Source organism: Panthera pardus, unplaced genomic scaffold (genome assembly GCF_024362965.1).
Source record: "Panthera pardus isolate Hobbes unplaced genomic scaffold, ASM2436296v1 HiC_scaffold_3, whole genome shotgun sequence".
NCBI classification, from domain to species: domain Eukaryota; kingdom Metazoa; phylum Chordata; class Mammalia; order Carnivora; family Felidae; genus Panthera; species Panthera pardus.
Window position 1 is genome coordinate 46,192,398 of NW_026526876.1, and position 16,300 is coordinate 46,208,697.

Below are 16,300 nucleotides of genomic sequence, written 5' to 3' on the forward strand. Positions count from 1 at the left end.
TGACCTGAGCCAAAGTCAGATGCTTAACCGACTGAGCCACCCAGGCGCCCCTTAAAGTTTCTTTAGGAAGATTTGAGAGACAGACAGACAGACAGACTGAATGACTTACCCACAGTAATCTGACACAGAAAATTTTCTTAGGTATTGTGCTCAAATAAGAGCCTTGTGTCTCCTAAGCACGGATACAAGACAAACCCATTTGTTGACTTCCTACCAAGGCTTGTAAGTATAAAGAATAAAGGTTTCTTGAGAATTGCTTCTGCTGATAGAATATTACCACAGCAGCAAGGCCCCACTCTCCTCCTCTCACAAAGTAGATTCCAAAAGGCTCAGAGCTCCTTTTGTCCACTGTATTCCCTTCTTCCAGCCTCATCCATTAGTTTTCTTCTCACTGCCTATCCTGGAACTCCAGCGGTAAACAAGCTGTTTAGGTCCCAACAAACTGCAAGGATGTACTTCTGTGGCACTGTTGATTGGAATGCTTACAGCAGCTTTTCTTACTCAGTGCTGAGCTCTTTATATCATATCGCTCCTTATATATTACTGGGTCACATGACTACTTTACTCTAAATATCAGAATTTGAAAGACTTGAAAGTGCATGGTAGACCCTAAAGGTGGACAATTAAATGCCTTTCTGTAGTTTATGATAAGCTATCAATAATTATCTTTAAATAAGAAATGAAACTGTTGTCAAAAAGTTTCAGGGTTTTTGGTGCCAAGTAGCTATTTACATAGAAAAATTGCTAAGATAATGTTAACTTACGAGTTTAAGGCTGAAATTAAGTAAAAGTCATCTTCGCACCTACATTAATTTAACATTGCTTCTCACCAGTTTTCCTGCCCCTAATTCCACATCCATTTCCCCACCCCAAATCCATTCCCCACAATGTGCCTAGAACAGAAATTTAAAAACATAATTTTATTATCTTACTTCTTGCTTAGACCCCAAAGTGCAAATTCCAAATTGTAACTAGGACATACAATGTAATGCTTCAAGTTCTGTCATCTGTCTCCATTCTGGCCCTATCTTTCACTAGTCTTCACCTGACTAACTTGTACTCATCCCTTAGGATCATCTTTCTGAAGGTGAACTAGGTTACTAAAAAGCACTGGCTCTGGGTTCAAATTCTGGCCCTTCCATTTATTAACTCTGTGACTTTGGGTAAGGTAAGTTACATCTCTATTTCATGGATGCAAGACACACAAAAAAACTTCCATGCTGTTCTGCCATCTTGGCTCCCTTTAGTTACATCTCCAGACTAGGGCTTACTCACCTATAAAATCAAGATAATAAAGTAACTATCATGTAGGCATGTATTGAAAAAACAAAGTAAACCTGGTAGCCTTTAGCAGTCTCTAATAATAATGAGGACTTAGTAAATATTATGTTGTTTTTATTATTACACACCTGTCCTTTGAGCTCCCTATATACTTTTATCACAGCACCCATCATTCTTTCTTGGCTATTAACTGGTCCGACACCTGACCAGTTTTCAATTGCCCTCCCTGCCCTCCTCCTACCACCACTAACACATAATACCCACCAGCATACTTGAGAACTATACCTTGTACCCATAGGAAACTATGATCTACTCTGGCAAGTGATTCTTAGAAAGTGGTCGTCCCTAGTTGAATCATTCAACTCAACCAGTGGTTCTCAACTGGGGATGATTTTGCCTCCCAGGGGACATTTTTGGTTATTGTAAGTCAGAGGAGGTACTACTGGCACCTAATGGTTAAAAACCAAGCATGCTGCAATGCACAGGGCAACCCTCTACAACACAGAATCGTCTGGCCCGAAATGTCGATGGTGACAAGTTAGTGACAAGTTAAAGAAATCCTGAACTAAACAGCAGGTTCAGGAATAACTTTTTCACCAGCATCAAATATATGATAGGCAAACTAGAAATTTCATATGCTGAATGAATAAAAGGGGCCTGTAATTCCAGTACATGCTATAAAAATTTAAGTCACTGCAATTTATAAACTATCCATCCATCCATCCATCCATCCATCCATCCATCCATCCATCCATGCACAGTAACTAGCTAATACCTACAGGTCCTTTCTATAAAGATTTTTAATCAAAATATTTATTTCTTAATGTTTTATACTTGATCCAAGCCAAAAGGTCAAGAAATGATTATTATTTCTTAACATTTTAACAATCAATACTTCACTTTAAAAATCCTTTTCAGGTCCCTGGCTGGGGCGCCTGGGTGGTTTAGTCGGCTAAGCATTCGACGTCAGCTCAGGTCATGATCTCACCATTTGTGGGTTCAAGCCCCGCGTCAGGCTCTGTGCTGATAGCTCAGAGCCTGGAGCCTGCTTCAGATTCTGTGTCTCCCTCTCTCTCTGCCCCTCTCATGCTCATGCTCTGTCTCTCAAGAATAAATAAACGTTAAAAAAAAATTCTTTTTGGCTGCCTGGGTGTTTCAGTCGGTTAAGTGTCCGACTCGGCTTCAACTCAAGTCATGATCTGGCAGTTTCATGAGTTTGAACCCCACATTGGGCTCTGCGCAGGCAATGCAAAGCTTGCTTGGGATCTGCTCTCTTGCCCTCTCTCTCTGTCCCTCTCCTACTCATGCTGCCTTTGTATCTCTCAAAATAAATAAACTTAATATAAAAAGAAAAAAATAATAAAAATCCTTTTCATTTAGTCTCTTCTATTGAAATAATGCTGCTGCCAAAACGCATATAATACTGTGCTCCACCAACTAAAAGGGAAAAACCTGAAAATGCCACCACTCCTACACCCTCTCACAGGGCAGCCAGAGGTATATGGTGGCACCTGCATGCTACAGCAATTCATCAATCATTGAAATTCAAATAAGTGCAGAGGTGGAAGGCAGCAGAGTTTCAGTAAGAAATGGGGGGAAAAAAAATCAATGTCAAAGTTGACATCCTTTTCTGCTGACATATAAAGGACACAGCAATGGTAAAAACACACAGAACACCTTCTGTTACTCAAAATTACAAAATGTCTTCTATGCTTTTAAATAAAGAATAATGAACCTGGAAGAACATGTAGAAGAATACTAGTAATGTAACTGAGAATGAATTGGCAGAGTTGAAATCAGTTACCATAATGGATTTTTTTTTAAGATTTTTAATTTTTATTTACTTATTTTGAGAGAGGAGGGAGGGAGAGGGAGTGAGAGAGAGAGAGAGAGAGAGAGAGAAAGAGAGAGAGAGATTGATTTGATTGATTGAGGCCAATGTGGGGCTCAATCCCACAACCCTGGGATCATGACCTAAGCCAAAACCAAGAGTCAGAGGCTCAATCAACTGAGCTACTCAAAAGCCCCAAAGGAGTTTTTAAATGGTTAAAGTTTGGAATACAAACATTAATCAAAACTGCCTTTTATTATTTTTTAAGTTTATTTTATTTTACTTTTTATGAGAGAGTGAGCAAGTGGGGGAGAGGGAGAAAGGATCTCAAGCAGGCTCCACACTCAGCACAGAACCCAACACAGGGCTTGATCCAATGAACTGTGAAGGTCATGACTTGAGCCGAGATCAAGAGTCGTGCACTTAACCAACTGAGCCACCCAGGTACCCCTTCTTTTTTTAAGACTGTCCTTAAAAGACAAAGTACTGGGGCGCCTGGGTGGCTCAGTCAGTTGAGTATCCAACTCTTGATTTCAGCTCTAGTCATGATCCCAGGGTCATGGGATTGAGTGTCACACCAGGCTCTGTGCAAAGCGTGGAGCCTGCCTGAGATTCTCTCTTCCTCTACCTTTGCCCCCCTCTCTCGCTTAGATGCTTTCTCTCTCAAAAAACAAAAGAAAGGAAGGAAGGAAGGAAGGAAGGAAGGAAGGAAGGAAGGAAGGAAGGAAGGACCCAACAAAGTACTTAACAATTAACATTATAATTATATTATATATAATAATCTATAATTTTGTGCATGCCTTCCCCTAAGCCTGTGAACATATCTAATCTCTTCTTTGCATATCTAGAATACTCAATTCCTATCATATAGATGGCTTAACACATTAATTGAATGAGATGTGAATGAGTAGATGAACTGTCTATAGATTCCCCTCACCCTCCTGCAAATGTCCCATCTAAGTAAGATGTGTCCTTTTATGTACCCAATTATCCATTTTGCCTTCCTGTGTGCTCGATGTCCTAGTAAATTAAATTCAGTGGCACAATAAATGCTGTATTCAGATCAACCATGTTGGATAGCAATGTCTCAATAACTTAACTACCCCCCAACACCAACACCAAAAAAAGATCATTATTCTCACCTTCCACCTAATTATGACTTTATCATTCCATACCTTCCTCAGGTGCAGCTGAAGCTCCTTCAGGTAGGACAGGCTGTAATTCCCCAGTTTCAGAATTATTTTCCAAATCAGTCATCTGCATTCCTTCCAGACGACCACCTTTAGCAGTAGCCCTCAAAGAGGGAGAAAACAACCTGATATTTTTGTGTAACTAGTCAGCGATACAATAATCTACATTTTCTTCTTGTCCTGAAACTGAGCATGAAACTAAGTAGGGTATATGGCACCAGTGCTTTATTTTTTAAAAAATCCAATAGAAGATTCACAATAAAAGATTAGAAAATGATGGACTGTATCAATGTCATATCCTGGTTGTGATATTGTATCAGTTTTGCAAAATGTTATCATTAGAGGGAAGTACGTAAGGTGTATATAGGATCTCTCTGTTTTATTTCTTAGAACTGCATGTGAACATATAATTATCTCAATAATAATTCTGATTAAAAACAGAAGTCCTAAATAATAAGTTCTTACTAATATAGAAAGACTTTTGAGATATATTACTGAGAAAATAAGGTGTGCTTTATGTACTAAAAAAGCTATATAGTCACAGTTGCTTAAATATGCTTAAGAACTGAAAAAACACAGCATATATAAAAAATTAAAAACAGCAGGGAAGTGTGTGGGCAGGGGGTTGGAAAACTAACCAGATGGGAGACAAAGATGGGGAAATTTTCACTTAATACTCTTTTCTTACTTCCATTTTTAACCACTTATTATTAGTATTTAAAGTTTTTGCTTACAAACTACTATAAATTAGGGAAGGGGAAAAAAGACACAAACTAGAAAACATCACATAAGCCAGGCTAGTGATACAATTAACTGTAAAGTGAGGGTCAAAGCTAAGGGCTGCAGGTATTTATAAAGGATTTTACAGTCTAGAAAAAAGTCTACGTTCATAAATATTTAATTGTTATGACTAAAGGCAGATATAAATATCTCCATAACAAACAAAATATAAAAGCTGGTTGTAGCTGCAACGTGAATATGGAATACGTATAAAATCAGGCTAGGTAATGGGGAGGACAAGATAACATCTAATAATTATAACACCTTTGCAATGCTGAAACTGGAGCTAAATCATCAAACTAAATCACACCAACTGTTCTTTACATTTGGTAATTATCCAGACCTTAAAACTATATAAAATTAAGTAAATTTAAGGGATGTTATTCTCTCTCTAATTCAAAATCATTTTCAAAGTCTCCAAGGTAGAACTATTCCATTGTTTAAATTTAGAAATATATTTAATATCCATAAAATAGATCAGCAGATGGGTATTAAGGGCTCATCGAGCACGTTCACAGACAATATATCCTATAATCACTTAATCTTTTTAATTGGTAAAAGTTTAATTGACATGGCTGGGATGTGACTTTTTGTTTCCCGGGTGAGAGATAAAGGTGATGACTACCAAACAGTATATCCTTTTGAGAAATTCCAACTATGAGTTTTGCAGACATTTTCATAAGAGAAGAGAAAAAAAGTGAAAGTACAAAAGCAGTGTTAAAAATAAAAACGCTAGAATTGCTTTGTTCTGTACAAAACATGCATAGAAGATCTATGACATAATGTAGCCTAGCACAAGTGTCTTAAAAAATGTGGAGCAGGGGCGCCTGGGTGGCTCAGTCGGTTAAGCGACCGACTTTGGCCCAGGTTATGATCTCACAGTCTGTGAGTTCAAGCCCTGCTTCGGATTCTGTGTCTCCCCCTCTCTCTGCCCCTCCCCTGCTCATGCTCTGTGTCTGTCTGTCAATAATAAATAAAGGTTAAAAAAAAATTTTTTTTAATTAAAAAAAATGTGGAACAGATAGAAAAAAATAAAAAAATAAAGTAAAATAAATTTTTAAAAAGCTGACACACACAACAAAAACTCACAAGGCAGAATTCACACAAGGTTACACAATATTATTCTCTTAAATTCAATGATTTCTAACATAACAGAACCTCTAATAATATCTCATTTCATTCCACTAAGAAAAGAAAGTAGGGTCTCTGGTACTTTAGTTAGATTTTAATACAACAAATAAACTTTATATCTGCTAAAAAATTAACGAAGTAGAAATTTATTTTACTCATTATGATATAGACTTAAGAAGTGCTATTGAATAAAGCTATTGGCAATTATTCCACTACATAAACAAAAGAACTTACCCCAAGGCGACCATTTTCCTCCTTTTCTCAACAGCAGGTAAACCATTGAAAACTGCAACCACAACAGCATCTGAATCCAAAGCTTGACACTGCCGGTCTTCGGATTTGGGCAGAATATCACCGATACTGCCATGTGTTAAGGCTCGGGGAGAACTATGCCTGCTCCCAGACTGAGAGCTTCCTGGGGAACCTACAGAAAAGAAATGGGATACTCTGAAAGAAGGCAAACAAAAGTTCTCTAGTTTCCACTTTAGAATGTCTCACTACATACACATTTTTAAACTGCCGGAAGACTCAAAGCCAATTTAAAGACATATCTCAGGGTTTTTTTGATGCCAGGTATTTAAAATTAAGGAGTCCAGAATATGAGTCTAATGATTGCATTTTATTACTGATGGGTCTGTTTTTGGGAGATCAAGAACTTTCAAATCAAGTTTCAGCACTGCTGGTGCCTTTAAACATCTAAACCTACCTATACCATAACATCAATTTCAAATAACAAACATCTACACACTGAAATTACATTCTGAACTCTCCAAATTTACCTTCAGACAGAGTTTGACAGTCTCCCTTTGAACGGCTATTTTCCCCAGAGTCTATTGCTCTTCGAAGTGACAGACTACCTGCTATACTGGACCGAGCTGGCTTGGGTGAATTACTCTTCTTATTTGTGGCTGCAAAGACATTTAAAAATATCTTTGAATAAGGTAAAATAGCATAAGACTCACTATGCAGGCACTTAGGGGAAGACTAATCTTATGGAAGGTATTCTATCTACTGTGTCCAAAAAACCTAGGACACTCTGGTCCCAAATGGTTTATTTAGGGTTATACGCAAAAAGCATTCCTATTTTGCTACTCATGAAGCCAGACCAGAAAAATATCAGTAAACTCCAAAAGAAAAATCCTTCCAGATATGAACTCCAATCTCAATGCCAAAGTATTAACAACAAAAAGATAACCCTCCAAACACTTGAAAATTGTAAATTATTGGATTAAAAAGAAAATCAATGAATTAAAAACGAACCACAAATATTTCAAGATGTTTGTGGCTAAGACAATAATTGGGGAAAATGTATATAGCGCCTTATAATGAATTAGGAAAAAATGAAACTAAGTGACCTAATATGCACTGAAAAAACTAGAAAAAGAATAAAAATAAAGAGTAAGCAGAAGACATGCACTTAAAGGTAATAAACAGGATCAGCAAGGTAGCAGAATGTAAGACCAAAAACTGATTGTCTTTTTATAGATCAGCAAAGAACAACCTAAGAATGAAATTAAGTAAACAATTTTATTTACAATAGCATCAAACAGAATAAAATACTTAGGAAAAAAATTTAATAAACATTAAGACTCGTACACTGGAAACTATCAAACACTGTTAAGAGACAAAAAAGATGGAAAAATTTGCATCTTACTTAATCAGGGGCACCTGGGTGGTTCAGTTGGTTAAGCATTGACTCTTGATTTGGGTTCAGGTCATGATCTCGAGGTTTGTGGGACTGAGCCCTATGTCAGGCTCTGTGCTGATGGTGCAGAGCCTGCTTCAGATTCTCTCTCTCCCTCTCTCTTTGCCCCTCCCCTGCTTGTACTCTCTCTCTCTCTCAAAATAAATAAAGGAAGAAAATTAAAAAAAAAATAAAGATGGTGGGAATGCAAGCTGGTGCAGCCACTCTGGAAAACAGTATGAAGGTTCCTCAAAAAACTAAAAATAGAACTACCCTACGACCCAGCAATTGCACTACTAGGCATTTATCCAAGGGATACAGGTGTGCTGTTTCGAAGGGACACATGCACCCCCATGTTTATAGCAGCACTATCAACAATAGCCAAAGTATGGTAAGAGCCCAAATGTCCATTGATGGATGAATAAAGAAAATGTGGTATATACCACATTTTCTTTATTCATCCATCTTTATATATATATATACCATGGAGTATTATTCAGCAATCAAAAGGAATGAAACCTTGCCATTTGCAACTATGTGGATGGAACTGGAGGGTATTATGCTAAGTGAAATTAGTCAGAGAAAGACAAAAATCATATGACGTCATTCATATGAGGACTTTAAGAGACAAAACAGATGAACATAAGGGAAGGGAAACAAAACTAATATAAAAGCAGGGAGGGGGACAAAACAGAAGAGACTCATAAATATGGAGAACAAACTGAGGGTTACTGGAGGGTTTGTGGGAGGGGGATGGGCTAAATGGATAAGGGGCACTAAGGAATCTACTCCTGAAATCATTGTTGCACTATATGCTAACTAATTTGGAGGTAAAATTTAAAAAAGAAAAAAAATTTTTTTGAAAAAAAGGAAGATGGGAAAAATATTGTGTTCATTGATGGGAAGACTTAATATTGTTAACACAGCAACACTTCCAAAATTGATCCACAAATTTAACACAATCCCTATAAAAATTCCAATGGTCTTTTTTCTTCTCCTTCTCCTTCTTGTTTTTTCAATTTAAATTCAAGTTAGTTAACACAGAGTGCAGTTTTGGCTTCAGGAGTAGAACCCAGTGATTCATCTCTTACATATAACATCCAGTGCTCATCCCAAAAAGCACCCTCTTTAATACCTATCACCAGTCTCTCTTTCTCATTGCACAAATTGGTGTGCTGATTCTCGGGGCGCCTGGGTGGCTCAGTCGGTTAAGTGTCCGACTTCAGCTCAGGTCACGATCTCGCAGTCCGCGAGTTCGAGCCCCGCGTCGGGCTCTGGGCTGATGGCTCAGAGCCCGGACCCTGCTTCCGATTCTGTGTCTCCCTCTCTCTCTGACCCTCCCCCGTTCATGCTCTGTCTCCCTCTGTCTCAAAAATAAATAAACGTTAAAAAAAATAATAAAAAAATTAAAAAAAAAACAAATTGGTGTGCTGATTCTAAATTCATATGAAAAAATCCAGAATACCCAAAAACATCTTGAATGGAGTATTCACACTTCTGATTTCAAAACTTGCTGTAAAATTACATTAACCCAAACTGTATGGTATACTGGTGTAAAGACAGAAATATAGATCAATGGAACAGAATTGAGAGTCCAGAAATACACCCTTATATTTATAGTCAATTAATTTTTGACAATACACTGGACAAAGGCAAAGAAAGAAAGAAAGAAAGAAAAAGAAAAACATGGACAATAACAACAGTTGGCAAGGATGGAGAAATTGGAACCTTCAACTGGGTTCCAATTAGAAACTGAATGGGAATTTAAAATGGTGCAGCTGCTTTGGAAACAGTTATGGTAATGCCTCAAAAAGTTCCCGTATAACCCCATTCTACTCCTAAGCATATATGCAAGATAAATAAAAACACATATGCCCACACAAAAACATGTTCATGAAGGTTCATAGGACTATTATTCATAAGAGCCAAAAAGTGGAAAAACATTACACGATGCCTATCAACTGATAAGTAGGTAAACAAAACAGTACACATACAATGAAGTTGTGATTCAGCAATAAAAAGGAATGAAATAATACATGCTACAACACTGATGACCCTTGAAAATGTTATGCTAAGTGAAAGAAGCCAGACACAAAAGGCCTCATATATGATTCTATTTACGTGAAACTCCAGAAGAAGTAAAACCATGCAGAGAAAATATACTAGAGGCTACCAGGGTTCAGTGAGAGGGAAAAATAGAGTGACTGTTTACAGGAATGGAGTTTTTGGGGAGAAAGGTGATGAAATGTTCTAGACAGTGTTCTAGATAATGGTGATCATCACACAACCTTGTGTCTATATTAAAAAATGTTGAATTGTACACTTGAAGAAGAAGATGTGAGAAAATATTAAGACAAATTTTTCCTCTACAATGTATATATAAATTATAATATGGTCCTTAACCAATAATGCATTAATGCATTAATAGAAACAAAGGTAGAATTTAATGTAATAAAAAGGCAGAAGATAACAGATGAAATCAATCTAAGAACTAGGCCTTTTTTTTTTTTTTTTTTTAATAAGAGACTGTGCCAGTGTGGGAGGGGCAGAGAGAGGAATTTTTTTTTTTAATTTACATCCAAGTTAGTCAGCATATAATGCAATAATGATTTCAAGAGTAGGACCCAGTGATTCATCCCCTACATAAAACACCCAGTGCTCATCCCAGCAGGTGTCCTCCTTAATGTCCCTTGCCCATTTAGCCCATCCCTCCCCACCCAAAACCCCTCCAGCAACCCTGTTTGTTCTCTGTATTTAAGAGTCTCTTGTGTTTTGTCCCCCTCCCTGTTTTTATATTATTTTTGCTTCCCTTCCCTTATGTTCATCTGTTTTGTATCTTAAAATCCACATATGAGAGAAGTCATATATTTGTCTTTCTTTAATTTTGCTTAACATAATACACTCTATTTCCATCCACGTTGTTGCAAATGGCAGGATTTCATTCTTCTTGATTGCCAAATAATACTCATAATACTCCATCGTGTGTGTGTGTGTATGTATATATATGTATATGTGTGTGTGTGTATACACACCATATCTTCTTTATCCATTCATCCATTGGTGGACATTTGGGCTCTTTCTATACTTTGGCCATTGTCGCTAGTGCTGCTATAAACATTGGGGTGCATGTGCCCCTTCAAAACAGCACACCTGTATCCCTTGGATAAATACCTAGTAGTGCAATTGCTGGGTTGTAGGGCAGTTCTAGTTTTAATTTTTTTGAGGAACCTCCATACTGTTTTCCAGAGTGGCTGCACCAGTTTGCATTCCCACCAGCAGTTCAAAAGGGTGCCTCTTTCTCCACATCCTCACCAACATCTGTTATTGCCCAAGTTGTTAATTTTGGCCATTCTGACAGGTGTGAAGTGGTATCTAATTGTGGTTTTGATTTGTATTTCCCTGATGGTGAGTGGTGCTGTGAGCATCTTTTCATGTGTCTGTTAGCCATCTTGGTGTTTTCTTTGGAAAAGTTTCTATTCATGTCTTTTGCCCATTTATTCATTGGATTTTTTTTTTGGGTGTTGAGTTTGGTAAGTTCTTTATAGATTTTTGGATACTAATCCTTTATCTGATATGTCATATGCAAATATCTTCTCCTATTCTGTCAGTTGCCTTTTAGTTTTGCTGTTTCCTTTGCTGTGCAGAAGCTTTTTATCTTGATGAGGTGGTCCCAGTAGTTCATTTTTGTATTTGTTTCCCTTGCCTCCAGAGACATGTTGAGTAAGAAGTTGCTCTGGCTGAGGTCAGAGAGGTTATTGCCTGTCTTCTCCTCCAGGATTTTGATGGCTTTCTGTCTAGCATTTAAGTCTTTCATCCATTTTGAGTTTATTTTTGTGTGTGGTGTAAGAAAGTGGTCCAGGTTCATTTTTCTGCATGTCGTTGCCCAGTTTTCCCAACACCATTTGCTGAAGAGATTCTTTATTCTATTGGATATTCTTTCCTGCTTTGTCAAAGATTAGCTGGCCATACATTTGGGAGTCCATTTCTGGATTCTCTAGTCTGTTCCACTGATCTATGTGTCTGTTTTTGCGCCAGTACCTTACGGTCTTGATGATTACAGCTTTTTAATACATCTTGAAGTCTGGAATTATGATGCCTCCAGCTTTGGTTTTCTTTTTCAGGATTGCTTTGGCTATTTGGAGCCTTTTCTGGTTCCATACAAATTTTAGGATTGTTTGTTCTAGCTGTGAAGCATGTTGTGTTATTTTGATAAGGATTGCATTAAACATGTAGATTGCTTTGTGTAGTATTGACATTTTAACAATATTTATATTCCAATCCATGAGCAGGGAATATTTTTCAATTTTTTGTGTGTCATCTTCAATTTCTTTCTTAGGTTTTTATGTTTTTTTAGTGTATAGATTTTTCACCTCTTTGGTTAGGTTTATTCCTAGGTATTTTATGGGTTTTGGTGCAATTGTAAATGGGATCAATTCTTTGATTTCTCTTTCTGCTGCTTCTTCATATTGGTGATTATAAATTCAACTTCAATTTTATATCCTGCGACTTTGCTAAATTCATGGATCAGTTCTAGCAGTTTTTTGGTGGAATCTTTTGAATTTTCCATATGATGTCTGTGAAGAGTGAAAGTTTGACTTCCTCCTTGCTGATTTATATGCCTTTTATTTCTTTGTGTGGTCAGACTGCTGGAGCTAGAACTTCCAATACTGTGCTGAATAGCAGTGGTGAGAGTGGATATCCTTGTCGTGTTCCTGGCCATAGGGGGAAAGTCTCAGTTTTTCCCCATTGAGGATGATATTAGCAGTGGGTGTTTCATATATGGCTTTTATGATCTTGAAGTATGACCCTTTTATCTGTACTTTCTTGGAGGTTTTTATCAAGATACTGTATTTTGTCAAATACCTTCTCTGCATCTATTGAGAGGATCATGTGGTTCTTACTCTTTCTTTTATTTATGTAATGTATCACATTGATTGTTTTGCGGATACTGAACCAGCCCTACACCCCAGCTATAAATCCCACTTGATTGTGGTGAGTAATTCTTCTAATGTACAGTTGGATCCGGTTGGCTAGTATCTTGTTGAGGATTTTGCATCCATGTTCATCAGAGAAATTGGGTCTGTAGTTCTTCTGTAGTTCTTTTTAGTGGGGTCTGGTTTTGGAATCAACATAATGTTGGCCTTATAGAATGAGTTTGCAAGTCTTCCTCCCATTTCTATTTTTTGGAACAGCTTCAAAAAGATAGGTATAACTCTTCTTTAAATATTTGGTAGAATTCCCCTGGAAAGCCATCCGGCCCTGGACTCTTATTTCCTGGAAGAGTTTTGATTACTAATTCAATTTCTTTACTGGTTATGGGTCTGTTCAAATTTTCTATTTCTTCCTGTTTCAGTTTTGGTAGTTCATATGTTTCTAGGAATTTGTCCATTTCATCTAGACTGCTTAATTTATTGGCATATAATTGTTCATTATATTCTTATTGTTTGTATTTCTGCAGTGCTGGCTGTGATCTCTCCTCTTTCATTCTTGATTTTATTTATTTGGGTCCTTTCCCTTTTCTTTCTGATCAAACTGGCTAAGGGTTTATCAATTTTGTTAATTCTTTCAAAGAATCAGCTCCTGGTTTCATTGATCTGGTTTTTTGTTTGTTTTTAATTTCAAAAGCATTGATTTCTGCTGTAATCTGTATTATTTCCTGTCTTCTGCTGTTTTAGGGTTTTACTCGCTATTCTTTTTGCAGCTCTTTAAGGTGTTAGGTTAGGTTATATATCTGAGACCTTTCTCCCTTCTTTAGGAAGGCCTGGATTGCTATATACTTCCCTCTTATGACTACCTTTGCTGCATCCCAGAGGTTTTGGGCTATGGTGTTATCATTTTCATTGGCTTCCATGCACTTTTTAATCTCCTCTTTAACTTCTTGGTTAACCCATTCATTCTTTAGTAGGAGGTTCGTTAATCTCCAAGTATTGTCTTTCCAATTTTTTTCTTATAGCTGATTTTGAGTTTCACAGTGTTGTGATCTGAACAGTATGATCTTGATTTTTTTGTACTTACGGAGGGCTGATTTGTGTCCCAATATGTGCTCTATTCTGGAGAATGTTCCATGTGCACTAGAGAAGAATGTGTATTCTGCTGCTTTAGAATGAAATATTCCGAATATATCTGTTAAGTCCATCCAGTCCAGTGTGTCACTCAAAACCATTGTTTCCTTGTTGATTTTCTGCTTAGATGATCTGTCCGTTGCTGTAAGTGGGGTGTTGAAGTCCCCTACTATTATGGTATTATTATCAATGAGTTTCTTTATGTTTGTGATTAATTGATTTATATATTTGGGTGCTCCCACCTTGGAGGCATAAATGTTTAAAACTGTTAGATCTTCTTAGTGGATAGACCCCTTAATTATGATATAATGCCCTTCTTTATCTCTTGTCACAGTCTTAATTTTAAAATCTAGATCATCTGATAAAAGTATGGCTACTCCAGCTTTCTTTTGACGACCATTAGCATGATAGATGGTTCTCTGTCCCCTTACTTTCAATCTGAAGATGTCTTTAGGTCTAAAATGGGTCTCTTGTAAACAGCATACAGGTGGATCTTGTCTTCTTATCCATTCTGACATCCTATGTCTTTTGATTGGAACGTTTAGTCCATTGACATATAGAGTGAGTACTGAAAGATACAAATTTATTGCCATTGTGTTGCCTGTAGAGTTGGAAGTTTTTGGTGTGTTCTCTGGTCCTTTCTAGTCTTTGTTGCTTTTGGTCTTTTTTGTTTTGTTTTGTCTTTTCTGAGAGGGAGAGAGAATCTTAAGCAGGCTCCACTCCCAGTGTGGAGCCCAAAGCAGGGCTCAGGGCTCAATCTCACAACCGTGAGATCATGTCCTGAGCCAAGATCAAGAGTCAGATGCTGGGGCGCCTGGGTGGCGCAGTCAGTTAAGCGTCCGACTTCAGCCAGGTCACGATCTCGCCGTCCGTGAGTTCGAGCCCCGCGTCAGGCTCTGGGCTGATGGCTCGGAGCCCGAGCCTGTTTCCGATTCTGTGTCTCCCTCTCTCTCTGCCCCTCCCCCGTTCATGCTCTGTCTCTCTCTGTCCCAAAAATAAATAAAAAACGTTGAAAAAAATTAAAAAAAAAAAAGAGTCAGATGCTTAACTGACTAAGCCACACAGGAACCCCAGAACTAGGGCTTTGAAGAGAGAAATAAAATGGACAAATCTCTAGCAAGTCAAATCAAAGGACAAAATAAGGAAACACATGTAAGTGAAAAAGTTAACACCCTGTATTCAGAGGACTCTTTAAAATTTAAGAGAGCAGAATAAGTGAAATATACCAACAAATTTAAGTATCTAATAAAATGAGTAATTTTCTAGGAAAATTAATTATGGAAACTGGTTTAAGGAGGAGAAATATGAGACCAATAAATACAGAGAAATTAAAAAGGCTCTTAAAGTTGTTTCCCTGAAAGAACTACTAAATGGTTTTATGAATGAGTTTCATTAAACTTTTAAGGAGCAGATAAGATGTTATTTTAACAATTTCACAGAATAGAAAAGGACAAAACTTCTGAATTTCTTCAGTGGCATAAAACTGGAATTCAAATTGGTTAAGGATAATGTAACAAAAATACAACTCGATTTTACTTATGGCTACCATAGTCAAGAATCCTAAGTAAAATATTAGTGAACTGAATACTGATATTCAGTGTATTAAGAACAATTACAAATAACCAAAACCTAGTAGGATTCATCTACTATTTCAAGAATGGTCAACATTAGATACAGAATGTAATTCTCTAAGTTAACAAAGTAATGGGAAAAACAGTATGATCATTTTGCCAGATGCCCAAAAAAGCATAATTCTATACAACTTCTTCATAAACAAAAAACAACCTCTTAGTAAGGAGAAAAAGAGGTAGTTTGGTATAATGGTCAAAGGCATAGTCTCTGAGGTTTAAGCTCTTTGCTCTGCCAATTACCACTGAAATTCTGACAATACTGTTTAATGCCCTGTGCCTCTGTTTATCTATCTGTAAATTGAGGATAAAAACAACTTGCCTCAGAGTTGCTGTTGGGATGTGACTTATGAATGATATCCGGCACATAGTAAACAGTGGTACTTACTGTACATAGTAATTATTAACAATAGAAGGATGTATCATTTACAAAAAATTTTTTAATGCTTATTTATTTTTGAGAGAGAGAGAGACAGAATGTGAGCAGGGCAGGGGCAGAGAAAGGGAGACACAGAATCTGAAGCAGGCTCCAGGCTCTGAGTTGTCAACACAAAGCCCAACACAGGGCTCAAACTCATGCACCATGAGATCATGACCTGAGCCGAAGTCAGAAGCTAAACTGACTGACCCATCTAGGTGCCCCAGATGTATCTTTAAAAAAAAAAAAAGTTTATTTATTTTGAGAGAGAGTGAGTGAGGAGAGAGTGAGTGAG

The 16,300-nt window shown here is 37.3% G+C and overlaps 1 protein-coding gene across 6 annotated transcripts in view; it reads right to left on the minus strand.

Annotated features, from left to right (window-relative positions):
• TRIM37 (tripartite motif containing 37) overlaps positions 1–16,300 on the minus strand; it is a 145,603-nt gene that overhangs the window by 23,127 nt on the left and 106,176 nt on the right. For 3 of the 6 annotated variants that reach the window (XM_019431070.2, XM_019431075.2, XM_019431069.2), the window contains 3 exons: positions 6,993–7,121; positions 6,448–6,637; positions 4,288–4,427 (listed from right to left, as the gene is read on the minus strand). In XM_019431070.2, coding sequence (XP_019286615.1) covers positions 4,288–4,427; positions 6,448–6,637; positions 6,993–7,121 — 459 coding nt within the window. The remainder of the gene's footprint in view (positions 1–4,287; positions 4,428–6,447; positions 6,638–6,992; positions 7,122–16,300) is intronic. The other 3 variants (XM_019431071.2, XM_019431074.2, XM_019431073.2) reach the window with 3 other exon arrangements.